Source organism: Rhopilema esculentum, chromosome 5, assembly GCF_057945365.1.
Source record: "Rhopilema esculentum isolate cy_ngs chromosome 5, ASM5794536v1, whole genome shotgun sequence".
Taxonomy (NCBI): Eukaryota; Metazoa; Cnidaria; class Scyphozoa; order Rhizostomeae; family Rhizostomatidae; genus Rhopilema; species Rhopilema esculentum.
In genome coordinates this window covers 2,121,096-2,139,225 of record NC_142819.1, presented here as the reverse complement: position 1 = coordinate 2,139,225, position 18,130 = coordinate 2,121,096, and the positions used below count along the sequence as shown (strand labels likewise).

Sequence of the window (18,130 nt, the reverse complement as noted above, 5' to 3'; positions counted from 1 at the left end):
ACTGCACACTGCAGTTTGCTCAATATAGCGATGTGATTAGCTAAAAACATTAAAATAATTGCAGTGTGGAAAATGCGAATGTTCATACGCAACACATTTGTACTCTGTTGTCGGATCAAGAATGGACGTTCTCCTATTCAAAGCAAGTTGTCAAGTATGAGAGAGTAATAATTCCAAGCAAATAAAAGTGGGATTTTCCATAAGCAATCCTTTGTGATGTACAGCTGGATGCATTTCTGAAGTCAACTATCAGGCGTGCGAATGGTATGATAGGCAGGTTTTCTTTGTAAACATTGATATCACAAAAGTTAAAACATTTGCAAAGATGATACCGTAATACATAAAGTAGATGCCTTTCTTCTCAAAGAATTTTACTCCTAAAAACCAACTTCAGTATGAATACATCAAAGGGGTTTATCCTTTATCGTTTTTACTTTCTTTGCGGTGCCAGTTTTTAAATGTTTTCCTATTTCTGAAGTCCTTCTCTTCTTCCCTGGGCCAGAGGTTTTTTCAATCAAACTTTCATCTCTAACTTTCATAGTTTTGTGATTCTACAACAAAAGGATAAAAGTTAGTAATACAAAGGAGTTTGAAAAGCAAGGTTAATTATTTCAAAAAATATTGGAGAATTAATACAAGAGAAGGAATAACATATAGCAACTCAAAGTCTTTCTACAAGACATAGTTTTAAGAATATAAGTATGTTATTTGAAGTAACGATATATGCAGATGTAATCGTTGCGTAACTTTCAACTATAATTACCTCCTTGTTTTCTTCTTGACATGGTTCTGCTTCTAACGGAGAATCTCCTTCGCAGGGCTCACTATTTTGGGTTTTAGATTCATGAATGGTCTCCTCCATTTCATCTGCAGCCTCACTTTGGTGCTGATCCCATGTATCCATAGCGATGAGATCACTGAGATGTTCTGTTTGCTGGTTAGAAGCTTGGCCAACGGATTTATGGTTCTTGTTTTCAGCATTCATTTCTTCATCGATTTCCAACTGCTCAGATCTAGGAGAAGAAAAAGACAACTTGGCTCCTCGGAATAAGTGGGTAGTAATTAAACTGAAAATTCCTTGTTTTTCTGCACAGGTGTGCACTAGACTGCGAAAACACCATTTCAACTTTTTGCGAAAGGTAGTTAAGGGCATGGTAACGAATGACGTCACAAGAAACAAATCTTATTCACTCACGCTTTAGTGTCGACATCCTTGACAGAAAGTCGCATAGATTCCCATGTGTATTCGAGAAATGCCGATTGCTGCAGAAACAGACGGAAGAGTAACGCAAATGCTCTTTGACATGAATTTAATTGGAATTTTATGAAGCAATTTCATTTTTTTGATTTATGTTATCAGATTTACGTGAATCATTGATTTTAAATTTCAATTTTCTATTCAGTTTATATTTAGTAAAGAAATATGCAGAGGTCAATTAAATGTGACAAAGTCTGTTTTGTTTTATAGTAGAAAATTGAGTGCATATATGTATCAATAAGGGTATTGTATTAGCGAGAGAATGATGCAGAATTTATTTAAAATGTGAGAAGGTACAATCCTTTAATGTTTAAGTTATATTTTTATGTTTAATGTGCATAATTGATCTTAGGCCATCAGCAAATCATATTGAAACGATATACAAACTGTTTGAAAGACTGAAAATATCATACTACTTTTCACAACATTAATATTGTAGACACAAAAATGCGTATCTTACCTGTAAAAGGCGATTCAGCCGATTGAAATGCCGTTCTAAAATTAAAAGTCACTAATTAGAAAAAATGAAAAACAATCAAAAGGAAGAAATAGAAGTTATTGATAAAACAAACAAAGAAAACCAGCATAGTATATCAGGTTTCTTGAACAACGAAAACAGTTATACCCGTGTATGGAAGAATTGCTTCGATGTTGTCCTTCATATCTGGCAGCTCAGTCAGTTCATCGGGTGATTTAAACTTCAGGATAATTGATAGTGCTGCAAGAAGAATAAAACCAAGTTGGTAGCAACTATTGATCGGCCACGTGATGTTTCGAAGAAGTAAGGAGAAAATAGTCAGCACAGGGACCGCATAAGTGACCACATAAACACAATGAAGAAGAAAGTGACCAAATAAAGTAAAAAAGGAAGGGAAACGATGACGTCACAAAAAACATTTTGCCTGATAAGATAAAAAAAATTACCTCAAAATATTCAAAGCAATTTATATCTAGTAATTTATAGATCTTATAAACCCGACGGTGAACGGATTTTTTGGTTTGGATTATAGATTCAGGAATCCATTTATGAAAACTAAGACCAAATAAAGGCAGTTTGCTAAGGAATAAAGAAATACTCTCGTTGCTATATTTCCGTATATTCGGGAAAAATCCGACTTTGCTATCAAATCGCCATTTTTCTTTATTAGCATATAAGGTTGGAAAATAAAGTTTGGATCAAAAAATCTAAAAATATTCGATGAGATCCAAAATGAAAATTACCTGATTGGGTAGCGTGGCAATTTTTGGCATTTGTGTTCCAGTCTCGCATATACTTGAGAACCAAATCTTTAAAATTGAAAAGCGATATTGGTGAATATTTTTAACAAAAGCATTAAAAGAGGAAAATATAAGAAAATACAGAAAAATGTCTTTAAATTCGAATTCTGAGAGAATTCGGTGACACAAACGCTGATCAGACAATCGCCAAATTTCATCAAATCCCTCTTTGGGGAGCATGAATTTGGGGATGTTTTGTTTGCATCAATGACTTTTTTACCAAGAATAACAAAACTTTGAAAACAGCCAGTTTAGTCACAATTCCTTATAGAAACGAAACATGTTCGAAACAGCAATATTTTCAACCATTAATGAAACATCACTGCCTCTTTGATTGCCTTTAATTCTTTATTGGTTTGCTCCAGAATCTAGCCTTGAAACACCTCGCATCACAGACAAAAAGAACATAATAGAAAATGGTCAATGTAAATTTCACCAACCTATTTGATCGTCGCGCAGCCCACTCAAGACTGAAGCTAGCCTCTCCTCTCCATTGGCGTCAGCTAATAATTCTAAAAAGCAATGAACAACAAAATGACTTCATTTGGAGCATTCCTTAAAGGTAGTAGAGATTGGCAAATGGCACTATAAAATGGCATTTTATGTAGAGAACCCCTCACCCCTTAATTTTTAATTAGTAGACCCCACTCAGCGATGCTTTTCATTAGAGGAGATACACAAGTGTCAAGCAATATAAAATGTCAAGAAATTTTCTGTTCGAATACCATACTGATTTTAAAGTGCTTACCTTTTAAAATTGACAACACTGTAAACGGTCTTTCAAGTGACAGCGCAAGGCCGATGGCTTTCGTAAATTTCTTTTTGCCAAGCAAATTTGATAATTCTTGGTCCCTTGAAGATAAAAAAATTACAAATATCAATCTTATTCAACCCTACACCTTAAATTTAATTTGATGGACTCAAATTACCAAGAAACTTCAAACTCTGGGCAGAGAATAGAGAAGGAAAGTTCATTTTTCTCCGCCATAAAGTCATTTTTTCTTTCTTACTACCTCGAGAAATGGAGAAAGTCATAAATTATCAAAAGAGTGGAACATATCCTAAAAACAATTAAACAACAGTGAAAAGATTCCTATTGTGAAATTAAACCCCAAATTCTAAAAGACCAATAAACAAAACCAAATGTTTATAAAACCAAATGTTAAAGATATCGACACTCACATGTGAATAATACTGCTCCCATTTGCTAAAACAACAACCCCAAGTGAAATTTCTACAATATTCTTTGTAAAACTAATTCTAATAAAATTATTTATATCAACATCTCAGTTAGTTGATACTTAGCCCTTACCAATACTTAATACTTGATATCGACACTCACATGTGAATAATACTGCTCCCATTTGCTAAAACAACAACCCCAAGTGAAATTTCTACAATATTCTTTGTAAAACTAATTCTAATAAAATTATTTATATCAACATCTCAGTTAGTTGATACTTAGCCCTTACCAATACTTAATACTTGATATCGACACTCACATGTGAATAATACTGCTCCCATTTGCTAAAACAACAACCCCAAGTGAAATTTCTACAATATTCTTTGTAAAACTAATTCTAATAAAATTATTTATATCAACATCTCAGTTAGTTGATACTTAGCCCTTACCAATACTTAATACTTGATGAAAAAAATAGCTCTAATAGAAAATGTAATAAGTTAAACACCTCAGTGGTTTATTATTCGTGTATCACCACACTATACTTAACATTTTTCAATGAAATTCTGTCAAAAAGTCTATTCTGAAAGAAAGATCAGCTCAAACTCTCTACAACCCTTTTAGTTGTTGTCACCCTCAATATTTTCATACTCTAACAGTAAAATCATAGGCCCATGAAGTTTTCTGTTTAAACTATATCTAACTTCTATCTGTAACTGCTTACTTCAGAATCATATTCTCTTGCTTTGCCTCTTCTTCTAATCTTTCTTCCTCCGTAACATCCTAACAGAAAATAATTGTAACTTTGATAACAACTTAGAGTACCATAAGAAACAGCTTCACAAAAGAAAGTACAGTGACATTGAAACTGAAACGAAGATCAAAGAATGGAAAGTAATGGTACGGCTTACTTTGAACATAATTCAAGGAAAGAAATATATAAAGGCAACAAACATCACGAGCTCTCTATATCATTTTCTGAAGTTTCAACTATGACACTGTCAACGATTTTATAACTTCTACTTTTTAGGATGTTAAAAAGGCATATGCTTATTTGTTGCTAGTGTAGTGACATTTTCACTTACCTTCCAAATGTTCAACACAGAATCTCCTCCTCCTGTAACAAGAGTGTCTTCAGTCTTGTTCAAAGCCAATGACCAAACCTAAAACATAGTTTATGGTTCAAGGACCTTGCGTCGAAGCTTTTTTTAACTTCAATAATCTACTTGCCTTTCATAGGAAGAACAATATTACAAATAGATTTAAAAAATCAAAAGTGTTGTTTACTTCGACGAGTTATACGTCAGAATCTTTACAGACTTGATAGAACGAAATTGCAAAGCTGCTTTGTAAAAAGTATCGTATTAACTAAAACAAAGAGATTGACGACTTGAAGAAATTAATAGATTCTACAATACAGAGCCAAAGCAAACTTTGAAAAACACACTTTATCTGCATGCCCATCCAGAGTATTTAGGCATTCGTTGGTTTTCACATTCCATATTTTGATAAGGCCGTCTGATCCACTAAAATGAAAATGTAAATAAATCACGTTTGCTAACTGGGTTATGAGAAGGCTACCAAAGAAAGAAGTTATTGAAGTTCTATCCATTCCCTAGACTTGCTTTCGTGCATTAAAAGGTATAAGATAAAGTCGTCTCGGAAAGGTGAAGAAAAAGTTTGATCAACAAAATCAACTGAAATTGATTGATTGTCGGAAGGCAAACAATACCGGGATGCTTTGCAATAATTGACATTCCAAAATTTTAGAAATCCGATTCTTTATTTTAAAAAGGAAAAGCACAATCTTCCAGGGGATTCCATGTACGTTAGTGATTGACAGCAGCAAGGCAATAATTTGTGAATACCTTGATATTATCTGCATCCCACGTGTCATGAATTCAAGCCTTAGCACCGAATTGGTATGACCTTCCAGTGTCTAAAACGAAAAAATGCTTCTTAAATTCAAATATTTATTAACATTTGATTCTGTCGATTGTTTCTGGCAAGGAAAAACATGTCTCAAGGGTATATGGGTTTTAATATCTAAATTTTTCATCTTGAATTCTAGTTTTGATGATTACCATATCGTCTATAATCTAGGCTTGGATGAACTTAATCTAGGCTTGGATGAACTTAATCTAGGCTTGGATGAACTTAATCTAGGCTTGGATGAACAAAATCTAGGCTTGGGGGAGTTTTAGGACAACTACTCTGACCAAAGTATCTTATCAAGTCAAGCAAACATTAGCAAATTTCTCAATCCCACCTTCACACAAGTCAAATCTTTAATTGCCCATAGCTTAATTGTCGAGTCGGCTGATGCTGTTGCTAGGCATTTATCGACTGGAGAAAACGCTGCGCACCAAACTCCTCGTTTGTGACCTCGCAGCGTCCCGTACGTGCCTCCGTCTGATGCAAGCCATAACTAGAATCCAAAAGAGGATGATGAATTATTTAAAAATTACCAAAAAGAATGTTTCAAATCAAAATGATCTTTAGTTTTTAATGTTTTGCCCAGCGAATCAAAGATGAAGCTTCCTCTTTGTCTCAAAAAAGTTTTGAAGGCCTACCTTTGCTGTTTTATCTTGAGACCCCGAAGCGATGAGTTTGTCATTTGGAGAAAACACAACAGAGTTGATGTCCTAAAAACATATTGTTGCATGAAGTCTACTTAAATAAAAGAAGTCACAATATAGAATAAACTACGTAAAAAAGATGCAATGACACGTAAAAGATCTTTCTGTCGCAGTATCTCCAGAGGCCAATACATCTTAAACACTTTGTCTTATACATTTGAAATTCTATATCTTTTTAATATTAAATGCTTTTGCAGTAAATTTATTACTTTTGAAATGAGGAAATGAGTAAAGCGTATTTAAATAATTATATTCACACTTTAAAGCTCTAGGTCGATGAAAATTGAAACTTTTCTGCATCTGTGTTGTTTGGCAGCATGGGCTGTTAATTCTGAAAACAACTAAAGAAGAACATCGTGACAAACCTTATCATGGGCTTTCACAGTCCACACAGCTTGTATCTTTGATAAACCATTATCCTGTCAAATTTATTCAAAGATATGATAAAGACTAACTCAATGAATGGATGAGCTTAGAACAAATATTATTTTAATGGACGAGGCTCTACCCTCCATGAAACATTTTTACTTTTATACATTGTTTTGTTTTTCCCAAAGGTAAACTTCGTTTACTCAGCCCACAGAAATGATGTCTTGCCTTCAAAGGAAAACAGGATTTTGATATGCTTTCTAAGAGATGTTTGCTTTGCATTAAGTAACTCCCTCTTTAGAGCTTAAACCTATGGTATCACCTCAAATATTTGTGGGACTTTCCAGCACTTCAGAGTTAGATCTTGACTTCCGGTTACTAAATGATCTGTGCTTCTTCTGTTGAAACAATTAGAAAACGTACCTTAACTTTAATATGATTATAATAATTATAAGATGTCTGTTTATTTCATATATATTAAACAGCAACAAAGCGAGCAAGAGCAACACAAAAATGTGTTGAATGATTTTAAATGTGCAACATCATTCATAAATGCTTCCTGGTCTAGCAGTGACCTATAGAGTTTGATTTCATCTAATGAAGTTGCATAAACTGGATAATATGCCGACAAAGTACCCCTGCTTGGCAAAAAACAAAATCCCAAATGGGAACGCATTGCGAGTAACAGCAAAAGGGACTTCAAATGATACCCTAGGTTTGAGATGCAAACAGACTGAATAAACACTGATCTCTATAAACGATGAAAGAATATTGACTAAAACACAAGCAGATAGGAGCAGCAAAACATAGCTCGTACCTCATTCAAAGAGATAATGCATATAATGTGAAAGCCTGTGTAAAGTTAGATAGTAAAAAATCTTCAATGTTACTCTTTACATCTCTGCTCTTTCTATATACTCTGAGCATCAGAAGGTAAAGAAAAGATCAAGTCATGGAGAAAAGATCCAGACACTGCTTTCTATAAACTGCATTACTTACTTCGGCCAAGCAATAGTTCCAACTGCATGCGTATGGCCAACCCCTAAGGCCACGCATGAAAAGGTTTTGTCATCGCCCAGTCTCCAGATCCTTAGACTGTTATCCTTTAATAAATAAGGCAAAATAAAATAGGAGAAAAGACTTAATTATCAATGTGAGAATAAATTCAAGTTCAAGATAAAGCCATTGGAAGATCAGTTAATGAATTATGATTTACTTAGGAAGCAAAAAGGCCCTCTCAAAATGAAGTACTGCATATCAAGCTTTTTTACACCTCTGCTATTCTCCATTTGAGAGAAGCCCTCATTTAATAGAGAAGACATTTTCGAAAAAGATAAAGCCTGGCCAATAATACGTGTTGAGCCTACCTTTGAACACGAAGCGATGTATTTGCCATCGAAACTTGCATCTAGTGCCATTATTGTATCTAGAACGGGAAATTATCATGTGCCACAATTAACAAGCTAACAAACTACGGGAATTAAATTAAATAACCAAAGTATACAGTATTGCAAATAAATTCTGCTATCATACACACAAAACATTGTACTTTGCTTTTATTTCACTAAAATCATTAAATCGCAGTTTTACCAAAAACAAACAAGGCACTTACTAATGTTTTACCAAAGACTTCAAAAGAGAATCTCTTCAAAAATTACAATGGAAGTTCTAAACGTTTCCACTGTCAAAAATCTCAATTTAAAACAAACCTGTGTGTCCATTCAATATTCGGCAATCCATTGTTTCTCTGTCAATAACTTTAACATCAGGGCTGTTTGATGCGATCGAGAGAAGGGAGTGGTCTTCCCCCACAAACTTTAAGTCCAGAACTTCGTCCAGGTGTCCGACAAACTATATACGATAAAAATATATCAACAAAATAAAAAGAGTCGATTACTGTCTAATTATGTTAAAAAAGCTAGGGAGTTCTCTTAAATATACGGAATGAGAGAAAAAACAATAATAAACATTATGTCAACGAAAGTAGAGATGCAACTAAGAGACGAAAACGACGAAATAAGTTACCTGTTTTAAGATTTTCAGTGAATTCAAGTCATAAAGGACAATATTTTGATCATCGGAAACAGTAACGATGCAATTAAGAGCTTCATTGAGGACACACTGGATAACCGTTGATGAAGGAGCAGGGTTTTCACAATTACTGTCCACAGCTTTATTTGCAGATCTTTCTGGGGCAAAGATGCACTTGCCATCACGAACACTCCATGCCCGAATGATGCCTGGAAATTTGATGCAAACAGTCAACTTGTGTCATACTCTGAAAATTTCGAGTCTGATAAGCGAGCATTAAATATTGAGAAAAACTGACATCTTTTCTTGTGTTTACAATAAATTGGGTCAATGGAAAGTTTAACAGTGCACAGAAAACCAATGATATTTGTCGACGATGTTTCAGAGATTAATTATAGAGTGAATTTTTACACAACAGTGTCCACAAATTGGACCAAAGATATTTACCTTTTTCACCAGCAGTTATAAACTTAACATTTTGTTCCTCTTCTGCTGTCATGCACCATCCTAATTCCTTGTCACGTGGCAGAACAATCACAGATTCCACTGCCTGTGGAAAGAAGGAAGCAAGTAATGATTTCAAAGTACCATTTCGAATTAACTTACTAAAGTTACCCCCCCCCCCCTCACGTTCCGTTCCTAGCCGTTTACATTAAAGAAAACAAGTGCTTTGCATGTTAGCGACAGAGAAACCAAAGAAGCCTTCTCAAACTAGCACGATTCCAAGATGCCTAGAGTAAACACAAGGCCTATTATCGCTTTTTCAGGCACAGAACCAAAGAGTTCCGTTCTTTTTTTCTGTAGTGTAAACGGGGTCTTGATGCAACTACAATCCTGGCCAAAAGGTTAGTGGACTTGAGAAGAAACCCAATAAAACTGCAACTTTACCCCAATAAAGTTATCAAAACCCCCCACCCCTGCAGCAAAATTGGTTTTCTGGAAAATACCAAAGTAACGGCAATCGAAATGAGTAGAAATAAGTGTATCAACATGACTGTGGGGGATGGGGAGCGCATTTGTTCAAAAAGACTACAATTCGCCAGCCATTACAACAACTTTTGGCCAGGATTGTAGTTTAACAGAGCAAGCTTTTCGAAAAATAACAGGTTCACTAGCTTAGATTAAGTTTAGTTAACTTTCAATATACTTCATCCAAAATCGTCCCAAATTCCCGTAACAAAAATATCAATTTGACGTAACAATCATCTGGAGGCGGCCACCGTCATGTATAAAAGGGCGCATCATGATTAGACAAATCGTGCTTCAGTTTTTCACAACTGTGAGTATCGGTGCATTCCACTTGTGGATTTGCACTTAGTTTTGTGTTCTTGTGTTTCTTACAAGCACACAGCACACGGCGAAATGGCGAGTTTCAGTTCGGACGGTAGCGTCCGTTGTTGGATATGCATGAGGAACGGCGAGAATCGGTTTTTCAACGGTCATGCCGCACGGAAAGTTCACGAGGAGACGGTGCACGCACCACGTTACTCCCAGGACAATAATGAAAACGCAGATGCAAGTTATCGTTGGTATACCAAAGGATATGCATCTCATACCACAAATATTAACGGTAAGTACGTCTTTCGTTGTATATTAGATCAATTTACCTTGCAAAATTTGTTTCACGAAAGTTAATCGAGAATCGAAATGAAAGCAGGTAAGAAACCTTTCCATAGACACCACTGCATCGAATTTTCGAACGAATGATAAACATTGGTATTTGAATGTATAAACCTAACAATTTTCTATACTACTGCATTTAAAATATCTAAAGGCCTGTTTTTATGAGCAATAACGAACAATAACCAAAATCCCTTACCAATTATAGTAATAATGTAAAGTTTTCTCTCAATTTAGGGTATCAGTCAAGCAGCAGTGCAACGGCTACAAAGTTAGGCAAAGCATGTTTCAACCAACTTGAAAATCTCAGAAGGAAACTATATTTCCAAGAGGAGAGAACAGCGGATACCCCAGAAGGCCTTCATTTGGCTAAAATTGATCAATGGCTTGAAAACGGACCCGATGTTCGCCAGTACGAAATCAAGTCACTTAACACAAGGTAAATTCATTCATTTTAGATATCTTCTGGTCAGCTATCAACTCCTTTTTAGCATGTTATAATTTAATCGACTTTAACTTAATTAAACATCCTTTACACAGAGTCAAACAAGCTCAAGATGAGATCAATGCTAGAAAGGCGATCATAAAGAAATTGCAAGCAGATCTCGATCATGCCCAAATGACCCTGACTGAGTCTCAGGTCAAAGAAACACAACTGCAAGAGAAGCTTGAAGCAGCTAAAAGGCAACTAAAGAAAGCTACAAATGAGCTTCACCTTGCACTGGGTAAGCAGAATAACGCGTATTCGACAGTTATAAGCAATCTAAAAGATGTTTCAGAGATTTCAGAGACTAAACTTTGCTTCATAACAAAGAAAATGTCACCAAATCATTACTAACTTCAAAATTACATGAAGTGGATTAATTTTGCAAAAATGAGTAGGAGCCTCGGAACAGGAAATGAGCAACCTTCAATTTTTCCGAAAACAATTGGTTCTTTTAAAGATTTTTCTTCAGAACTTGTCAATTTTTCTGAAAATAGACTATTTTCACACCTGTACCTTCCGTGAATTAACGTGCCTCAACGATCTAATTTCAAAGGAGAGGAAGATTTCACAGAACATTTTTATTTTGTCCAGACGTCATAATATTCCTATTATTGACATTCCTATTACTTCACGTCAATGCCATTTTAGGGGTCATTGAACATGAAAAGGAACAACGTATACAAATGCAGCAATCGATGGAAAGTCTTGTGAAGTCGCAGAAATTGCAGATAATCAAACTGCGAGAGGAACTTGACAACGAAAAGCTAGTGAGTCATAGCTACTCTATATCTTAAACACAAGATGAACATTGTATGAATTACTCAATATGAAGAAACACTTCCTATGTATAGATGAGTCACTTACAATAATTCACAGTATCCATACAAATATATCTTGCTTTTCCCTGTAAAAAGAACCTAAAGTCTAAAGACTAAATTTCCCTTGCATTCAGATGTCAAAACAGAGGGAAAATGAATACGAAGAGCTCATCATGATCAAACGGAAAATGAAGCAATTGGAGCAAGAGTTGATGGTTGAAAAACGCTTGAAGCTCGAAATCAAGCAGAGCAAAGAAGAATGTCAGGCTGAGATTGACGAACTGCTGTTAGAAAATGAAGAAATTAAAAAGAAGTTGAGAAAATATCATCATGATCTTGAACGACTTCATGACGAAAACAGGTCTCTTGTCTCCGACTATAACTCCATGATGGACAGAGGTGAAGTCATAGAGGCAGAACAACAGCTTCATTTGATGCAAGAACTCATGGAGGAAAAATTTCAAGAGGTGAGAGCTGATTTTGTTAATGAAATTGAAAGATATCAATTCGAAGCTAAAGAATTCAAGCAAAAGTTTGAGCAAACTGCTGCAGAATTAGAAAAAGCTCAATCTGAATTGGAAGCAGTTGTTCTGTACAGACAGGATGATATTGACAGACTTTTAAAAGAAAAACAGGCCCTGAAAGTCGACCTTAAAGGGAAAAAGGCAAGACTGCAGTGCTTAGAAGCTTTGAATGGTGAGCTTAAAAGCCATCTTAAAGAAAAGGAAGGCCACCTAAGACACGTTCAAAGCTTTTCGAGCTACAAAGAAGGCAATGGGCAGCTAGATGCCACTGAGACACTAATTTTAGAGAAATGCAGCGAGATCGAGCAACTGCATATAAAAGTAGAGGAATTACAAGACATAAGTCCTGACAAAGAAACATTAAAGCTTAAAGAAGAGTTGGATCAAGTGAAGAAAGATCAACTAGTCAAAAAAGGGGAGATTGAAGACCTCAATAAGAAAAATGAAGAGTTGAGACAACTTTTGAAAGAGCTTCAAGGAAAACTGCTCCATGAAGAATTGAGCCACGAGGAGAATGTGAAATCAACAAAAGAGCAAGAAAGAAAATTAGAAACAAGTCTTGCCGAATTTGAGCAGGAGAACATTTCCTTGAAAAGAAAACTAACAGATGCAGAGGTTCAAGCACAGGCCTACTCTAAACAGCTCTTAGATATGGAAGAAAAACATAGAGAACTCACAGAGAAAGTTGACAACAGCATAGAGCGGGAGAAGTTTCAATCAGTCATGGATCAACTCGATAATCAAAGCTCTAAAATCGAAGGTTTGTTGAAGGAGAAAGAAAATCTTGAAACATCATTTAAGGAAGAGCAAGAAGATCTCAATGAAAAGTTAGACAAAGTTCTTGATGCCAATGTTGATCTGGAGAAAAGCTGCATCAACTTAGAGAGTATTTTGGAACAGAAAGAAGCAACAATCAAAACATTAGAGAAATCTTTGAAAGAAATACAGGAAAATACCAAGGTAACAACAGCACCTTTGGCTGAAGAGAACAAAATACTTAAGGATGACCTTGCAAAATCACTTGATGAAGTTGCTGCACTTAAGGCTCAGATAATCAAGCTGGAGAAAGATCTCGAAGCAAAGAAACAAGAAGCAACAGAGAGTTCGAAAGATGTCAAGGAAAAGATTCAGACCTTTGAAAAAGAGAAGGTGTCTGCCAAAGGCCAAGTATCAGATCTAATGAAAAAGATCGAGCAAATACAGGCAGATATTCACACCAAGGAACAAAATCATCAAATAGAAAGTCAAAAATTAAATGAGCAGCTTCAACAAGCAAGGTCACAAGAAAAGAAGCTTGTGGAGGACAACATGAATCTTAAGGAAAAGCTTGATATGGAAACTGAGATTGTTAAGGATCTGGATAAAACAATCCAAAAGTTACAAGAAGAAAACAGAGAGCAAGATGCTTCCAAATCTTCGATAGCGAAAATAAATTGTCGCGTTACTGAGTTAGAAAGCAGCTGCTCAAATTTGAAAGCAGAGTTGAAATCAAAAAAAGAAGAAATTAGACAGTCTTATGCAAAGCAAGCTGACCTGTTTAAGAAGATCAAAGACCGAGAAAATATGTGTGACATGCTTGAGAAAAAGCTTTCTACAACAGAAGAGCAAGCAAAACAAGAAAAAATGCATTGGCAAAACAACTCTAAGAAAGATTTGGAGCAAGCTAAATCAACAATTGATGAGCTGACAAAAAGCAAAGAAGAGCTGCTTACTGAAAACATGAAACTGAAAGAACAAGTCGCTAGTTGCGAGCAAAAACAGAAGCATCGCATAACTGTTGCTGGAAAGGAAAACGAGCTATCTGAAAAACTTCGAAAGCTGTCTATGAAACTTGAAGAGATGAAGGAAAGAGAGAAGCTAATCCAGAAGCATAATTATGAGATTAAGAAGACACTTGATGCAAAAGATCTTCAGCAACAGAAACTGGAAGATAAAGTTAAAGTCCTCAACTTAAAGCTGGAAGCTAAGAAAGGTGAGGACAATGAGGCCATATCTAGCATGGATGCTTTGAAGAAAGAAGCTGAGGACTGGCAAAGAAAATTTGATGATCTTGCCTCTACCTTGTCCGATACTGAAGCTAACATAGAGATGATTGCTAAAAGGTCAGCAGCAAAAGAGAAAGATTTGGAGGCACAGAAGCAACACATAAAGGAAGAACTTGAAACTGCCAAATTTAAGCTGAAAGAAAAAGAGGCAGAACTGCTTTTGATGCAGAAAAGAAGTGAAAACAACGAATTGTTGTCTAAAATGGTTGATGAAAGGGCAGAAGAATTAAAAGCAAAAAATCAAAGTATCCAGCAGCTTGACAAGGAGAACAAAAAATTAGTCGATGAAACGAAAAAGTTGGAACGAATAGTTACTGAATTAAAGAGGAAGACAAAAGAGCTTGAAACAGACAACAATGAGTTGAAACAAGGAAAGGGAGTCTTCGAAAAGCAACTAGAGAAGCAGAAGACAACATCTCGGATTCTCAAGAACACAGAGAACGATTTAGAGAAAGCATATGATGAGATTCACGAGCTGAAATCCGAGAAAAAAGAATTGCTTTTAAAATGCGAGCAGCTTCAAACAACACTCAGTCAAATGGAGAATCACCAGACAGTTGAAACTGAAAAGTAAGTTAAACATAGAGCTTTAAAGATGTTTATAAATGTATTTTGTAGATATGCTTTATCTTCATGAACTTTGTCCACGTCTTTGTTCACGAAATTCCTTATTTAGTTTTGGTAGATATTCCGTAAAAGTTGAGTAATGCCACTAAGAAGGGACCTATCTAGTTATTTATGCTCCAGGGAAGGATGCTTAAAAAAAAGATGTCTGAAAAATATCTTTGAAAAAGATTAATATTGACGACTTTAATATTCTAATTTATTGATTATAGAGAATGTTGCAACCAAGATTTAGTCAATGAAAATGTCTTTATCTTCATCAGAATCATTAAGGTCATTTAATGAGTAGGGAAAAAAATGGGGCTTATTTCAAATTTTGACAATAGGAGAGTGGCTTGATTATTTTTGCAGTACTTAAAATGGAGATGAAGAGGAGGGTTCTTTGATGCTTATTCCAATTCTGATCCCAATCATATTTCAATATCTAGGAGATTACAGTTTTAACTACGCCCATCCCTATATACCATCATTCGTATCAGTACATAATAATCCATGTTGTTAAATGTTACGTTATCTTATGCCAATAAAAACGAGTAAATCTACTTGTTTCATAAACTTCTTTTAATTTTTACCTTTAGCACTAAAGAGAATTTGGCCAACAAAGAGAGCTCTTCCAGTAGTTACGAATCTGACTTTGAAGAAGATAGCCACTCTTCGGAAGAAAGCAACAATGATGAAAGAAAAAAATCAGAAGAAGATTGCGCCTCTGATAAAGAAAAGTCAGCAGAAAAATCGAGTGAAAAGGAAGATGTGACTTTTGGCGACGATGACGCCTTTTTGGACATATCCGAAGAAATTATGGAGTTTGAGGGCGAATATAATGTCACTGAAGACATTACAGTAGAAGAGGATTATCTTGCCAACCATCTCGATGAATATGATTTTGTTGAGGCTATAGAGCCACTGGAGGAAGATGAAAAGCAAGAGAAGAAACTTGGAGATACCCCCGTCAAGGAATGTACTCCAGCTGAGAAGAACACCAATGAAGTTAATCCTTACGAAAACCACGCTGCAGAAAGAGGACATGGGAGAAAAGAAGAGCAAAAAGAAGGTCAGGATAATGATATTTGTTATAATTTAAAAAGAATGAAAACTGGAACTAGAAATGGAATACTTGTGGTAGTTGTCATATTGTCTGTATATTTTTGTATTGTTATTAATTTTAATGACAGCTATAGTTGACCAGCGAACAATTTGAGGCTGTATTTGCTTGTCAAAAAATATGCATCACCTTTGTGAAACTAAAACGATAATAAAGAAGTTTAGAAGCATTTTAACAATTAGTTTCAGCAAAAACATGTTCACGTTTGCTGAATTAAGAACTGGCAAAGAGTTGTTCTTGTGGATTTGAATGATCTTTTTTACCATTTCCTTTTGACAGAAGTTAGTTCAAACAAGTTTGGAATTGATGAAGAAGAAGATGACATGCTTAGCTCGTTCGTGGCAAAACAAAAGACAAAAAAGACAAAATCATCTTCAAAGATCACAAAAATCCCATCGAAACAAAAACAGATGGCTAAAGATTTGGGTTTTGACGACGATGTTGAAATCGACGATCTCATATCAGATATCGAAATGAGTGACGAGAGCCAAAGCAAAGGTGACAAAAAAACCAAAACGGCCATTGGGAGTTCCAGTTCATTAGACGCATCAAGCCCCTCAGATTCAGGCAGCGACTCAGACACTGGCATCAAACCACAGCAAAGTGGACTTTTGTTTAGTCCATCTCTTACGTCACCAAAACCACTAGGAAGAAACATGCTGTTGCCTGCACTTAGGGCAAAACCAAGATCGTTGCCCTCTTTACACAATTTGAAGAAACCAAAATTTTAATATACTTAACTTTCCAATTATTTGATGTGTCGAATTTTTAATATCTCAATAAGTTTTTTGTAGCTGGCATTTTTAAACATTTGTATATTGAATTGAGTTTGTGTATCAAAGATTTTTCAGTCAAAAAACATGACTCGTTCTTGCTTAAGTCTTGGCTTCTTTACTTATTGAAAACAATTTTTCTTGTTTGGCAAATCAAAAAAAACATATGAGGTCAAAGTTCGGGCCTCGAACCTCCAACAGGGATTGGAAGAAGGAATAGAGGAGCAATAAACGAAACATTTAACAAAATATTTACTTCAATTCAGAACTAAAAATCTCTCTTAATTTAAGGGTTGTTCAATTACGTTGTTACCATTCGTTAAAAGAAACAAGCCTTACCTCATAGACTGGTATAGTTTTCAATGATTTCCTTGTGGCAAGATCCCACAATATTACAACTTTGTCACGTCCAGCACTGTAGTAAACAAAATTGTACGGTAAATGCTTCAAAGTATAGATTCGACACAGAATACTAAGTCATAAAGCTCTTAGGACCATTGAATAGTTAACAATTAGTTTTGAAATTTGTTATTTTTGTGATCCAACAGTATGGATTCTTCATATTATTTTCAAAGTTCATTTCATTCAGTCGCCCGTACTGACCCTGTTGTCCAATGATATTATCTTTATTACTCTTCTACTCCTAGATCCCTAGCTCCATTTAAAAATCATTATCTAAAAGAGCTTTTTCACTAATCGATTATGCTAGGTACTAGGTCTCTGCATTGCAGATCCGACTTAAAGATACCAGGCAAACTTCATGACATGACATTTTAAAACATTACCTGATCATTTTCTCGTTGTCTTCGAAGAATGATAGATAAGTCACATTACTGTAGTGGCCTTTTGGCGTCTAAATCCATCTAGGAATTACAGAAAATGAAACAATAATACATTTACCTTGTGCTAATATAACTAATAGTTGAAGTGCGTGCACATATTCAAGTGATTTTCCATGTCTAGATTCTTGACTGCTTGTTATCTATAATAAACCCATTAGTAATATCAAAATTCCGCTGAAAAAATAAACAAAATGTAAAATTATCCAGTTATCTATGCGCAAATGACCGAGCTCCACCCTTCTCAGGAAACCGCTTCAGTTTTCAGTTTTCAAGCAGCATCAGTTTTCTGGATGCCAGCTAGGTTTTGAGAAAACAGTTTCATTTTTCCAAATCACAAACGGATAAAAACTAAAGAACAAAGAGTTAGTTCTGCATCATTTTCGAAGATATGACTCTTTGTTTATTAGCTTTCAACACGAAATTTATTAGCTTTCAATTTATTTGATTCTTTACAGATGTAATTCTGTAATTCTGTAATTCGCCATCACAATGGAACAGACTTGGTAGGCATCGGGGTCATTCAAAAAGTAGATTCCA

The 18,130-nt window shown here is 35.2% G+C and overlaps 2 protein-coding genes across 5 annotated transcripts in view; one reads left to right on the top strand and one right to left on the bottom strand.

Annotated features, from left to right (window-relative positions):
- LOC135689429 (transducin beta-like protein 3) overlaps nucleotides 1-18,130 on the bottom strand; it is a 107,423-nt gene that overhangs the window by 43,348 nt on the left and 45,945 nt on the right. For 3 of the 4 annotated variants that reach the window (XM_089108561.1, XM_089108563.1, XM_089108564.1), the window contains exon 26: nucleotides 2,480-2,545. In XM_089108561.1, the coding sequence (XP_088964687.1) occupies nucleotides 2,480-2,545 (66 nt within the window). Of the gene's footprint in view, nucleotides 1-360; nucleotides 552-763; nucleotides 1,014-1,195; nucleotides 1,264-1,718; nucleotides 1,754-1,883; nucleotides 1,977-2,479; nucleotides 2,546-18,130 lie in introns of those variants that run through there. The other variant, XM_089108562.1, reaches the window with a different exon arrangement.
- On the top strand, nucleotides 10,121-16,787 carry LOC135694249 (uncharacterized). The gene is made up of 7 exons (XM_065212935.2): nucleotides 10,121-10,328; nucleotides 10,616-10,817; nucleotides 10,919-11,103; nucleotides 11,514-11,632; nucleotides 11,818-14,822; nucleotides 15,455-15,927; nucleotides 16,258-16,787. The coding sequence occupies exons 1-7, from the start codon at nucleotides 10,121-10,123 to the stop codon at nucleotides 16,707-16,709; spliced, it is 4,644 nt and encodes a 1,547-aa protein (XP_065069007.2). The 3' UTR covers nucleotides 16,710-16,787.

Coding starts and splice junctions, on each gene's coding strand:
- LOC135694249 (XM_065212935.2), top strand. CDS start 10,121: ATGGCGAGTTTCAGTTCGGACGGTAGCGTCCGTTGTTGGATATGCATG. Junction 10,818..10,918: donor ATCAAGTCACTTAACACAAG/GTAAATTCATTC, acceptor TCCTTTACACAG/AGTCAAACAAGCTCAAGATG. Junction 14,823..15,454: donor CAGACAGTTGAAACTGAAAA/GTAAGTTAAACA, acceptor TTTTACCTTTAG/CACTAAAGAGAATTTGGCCA.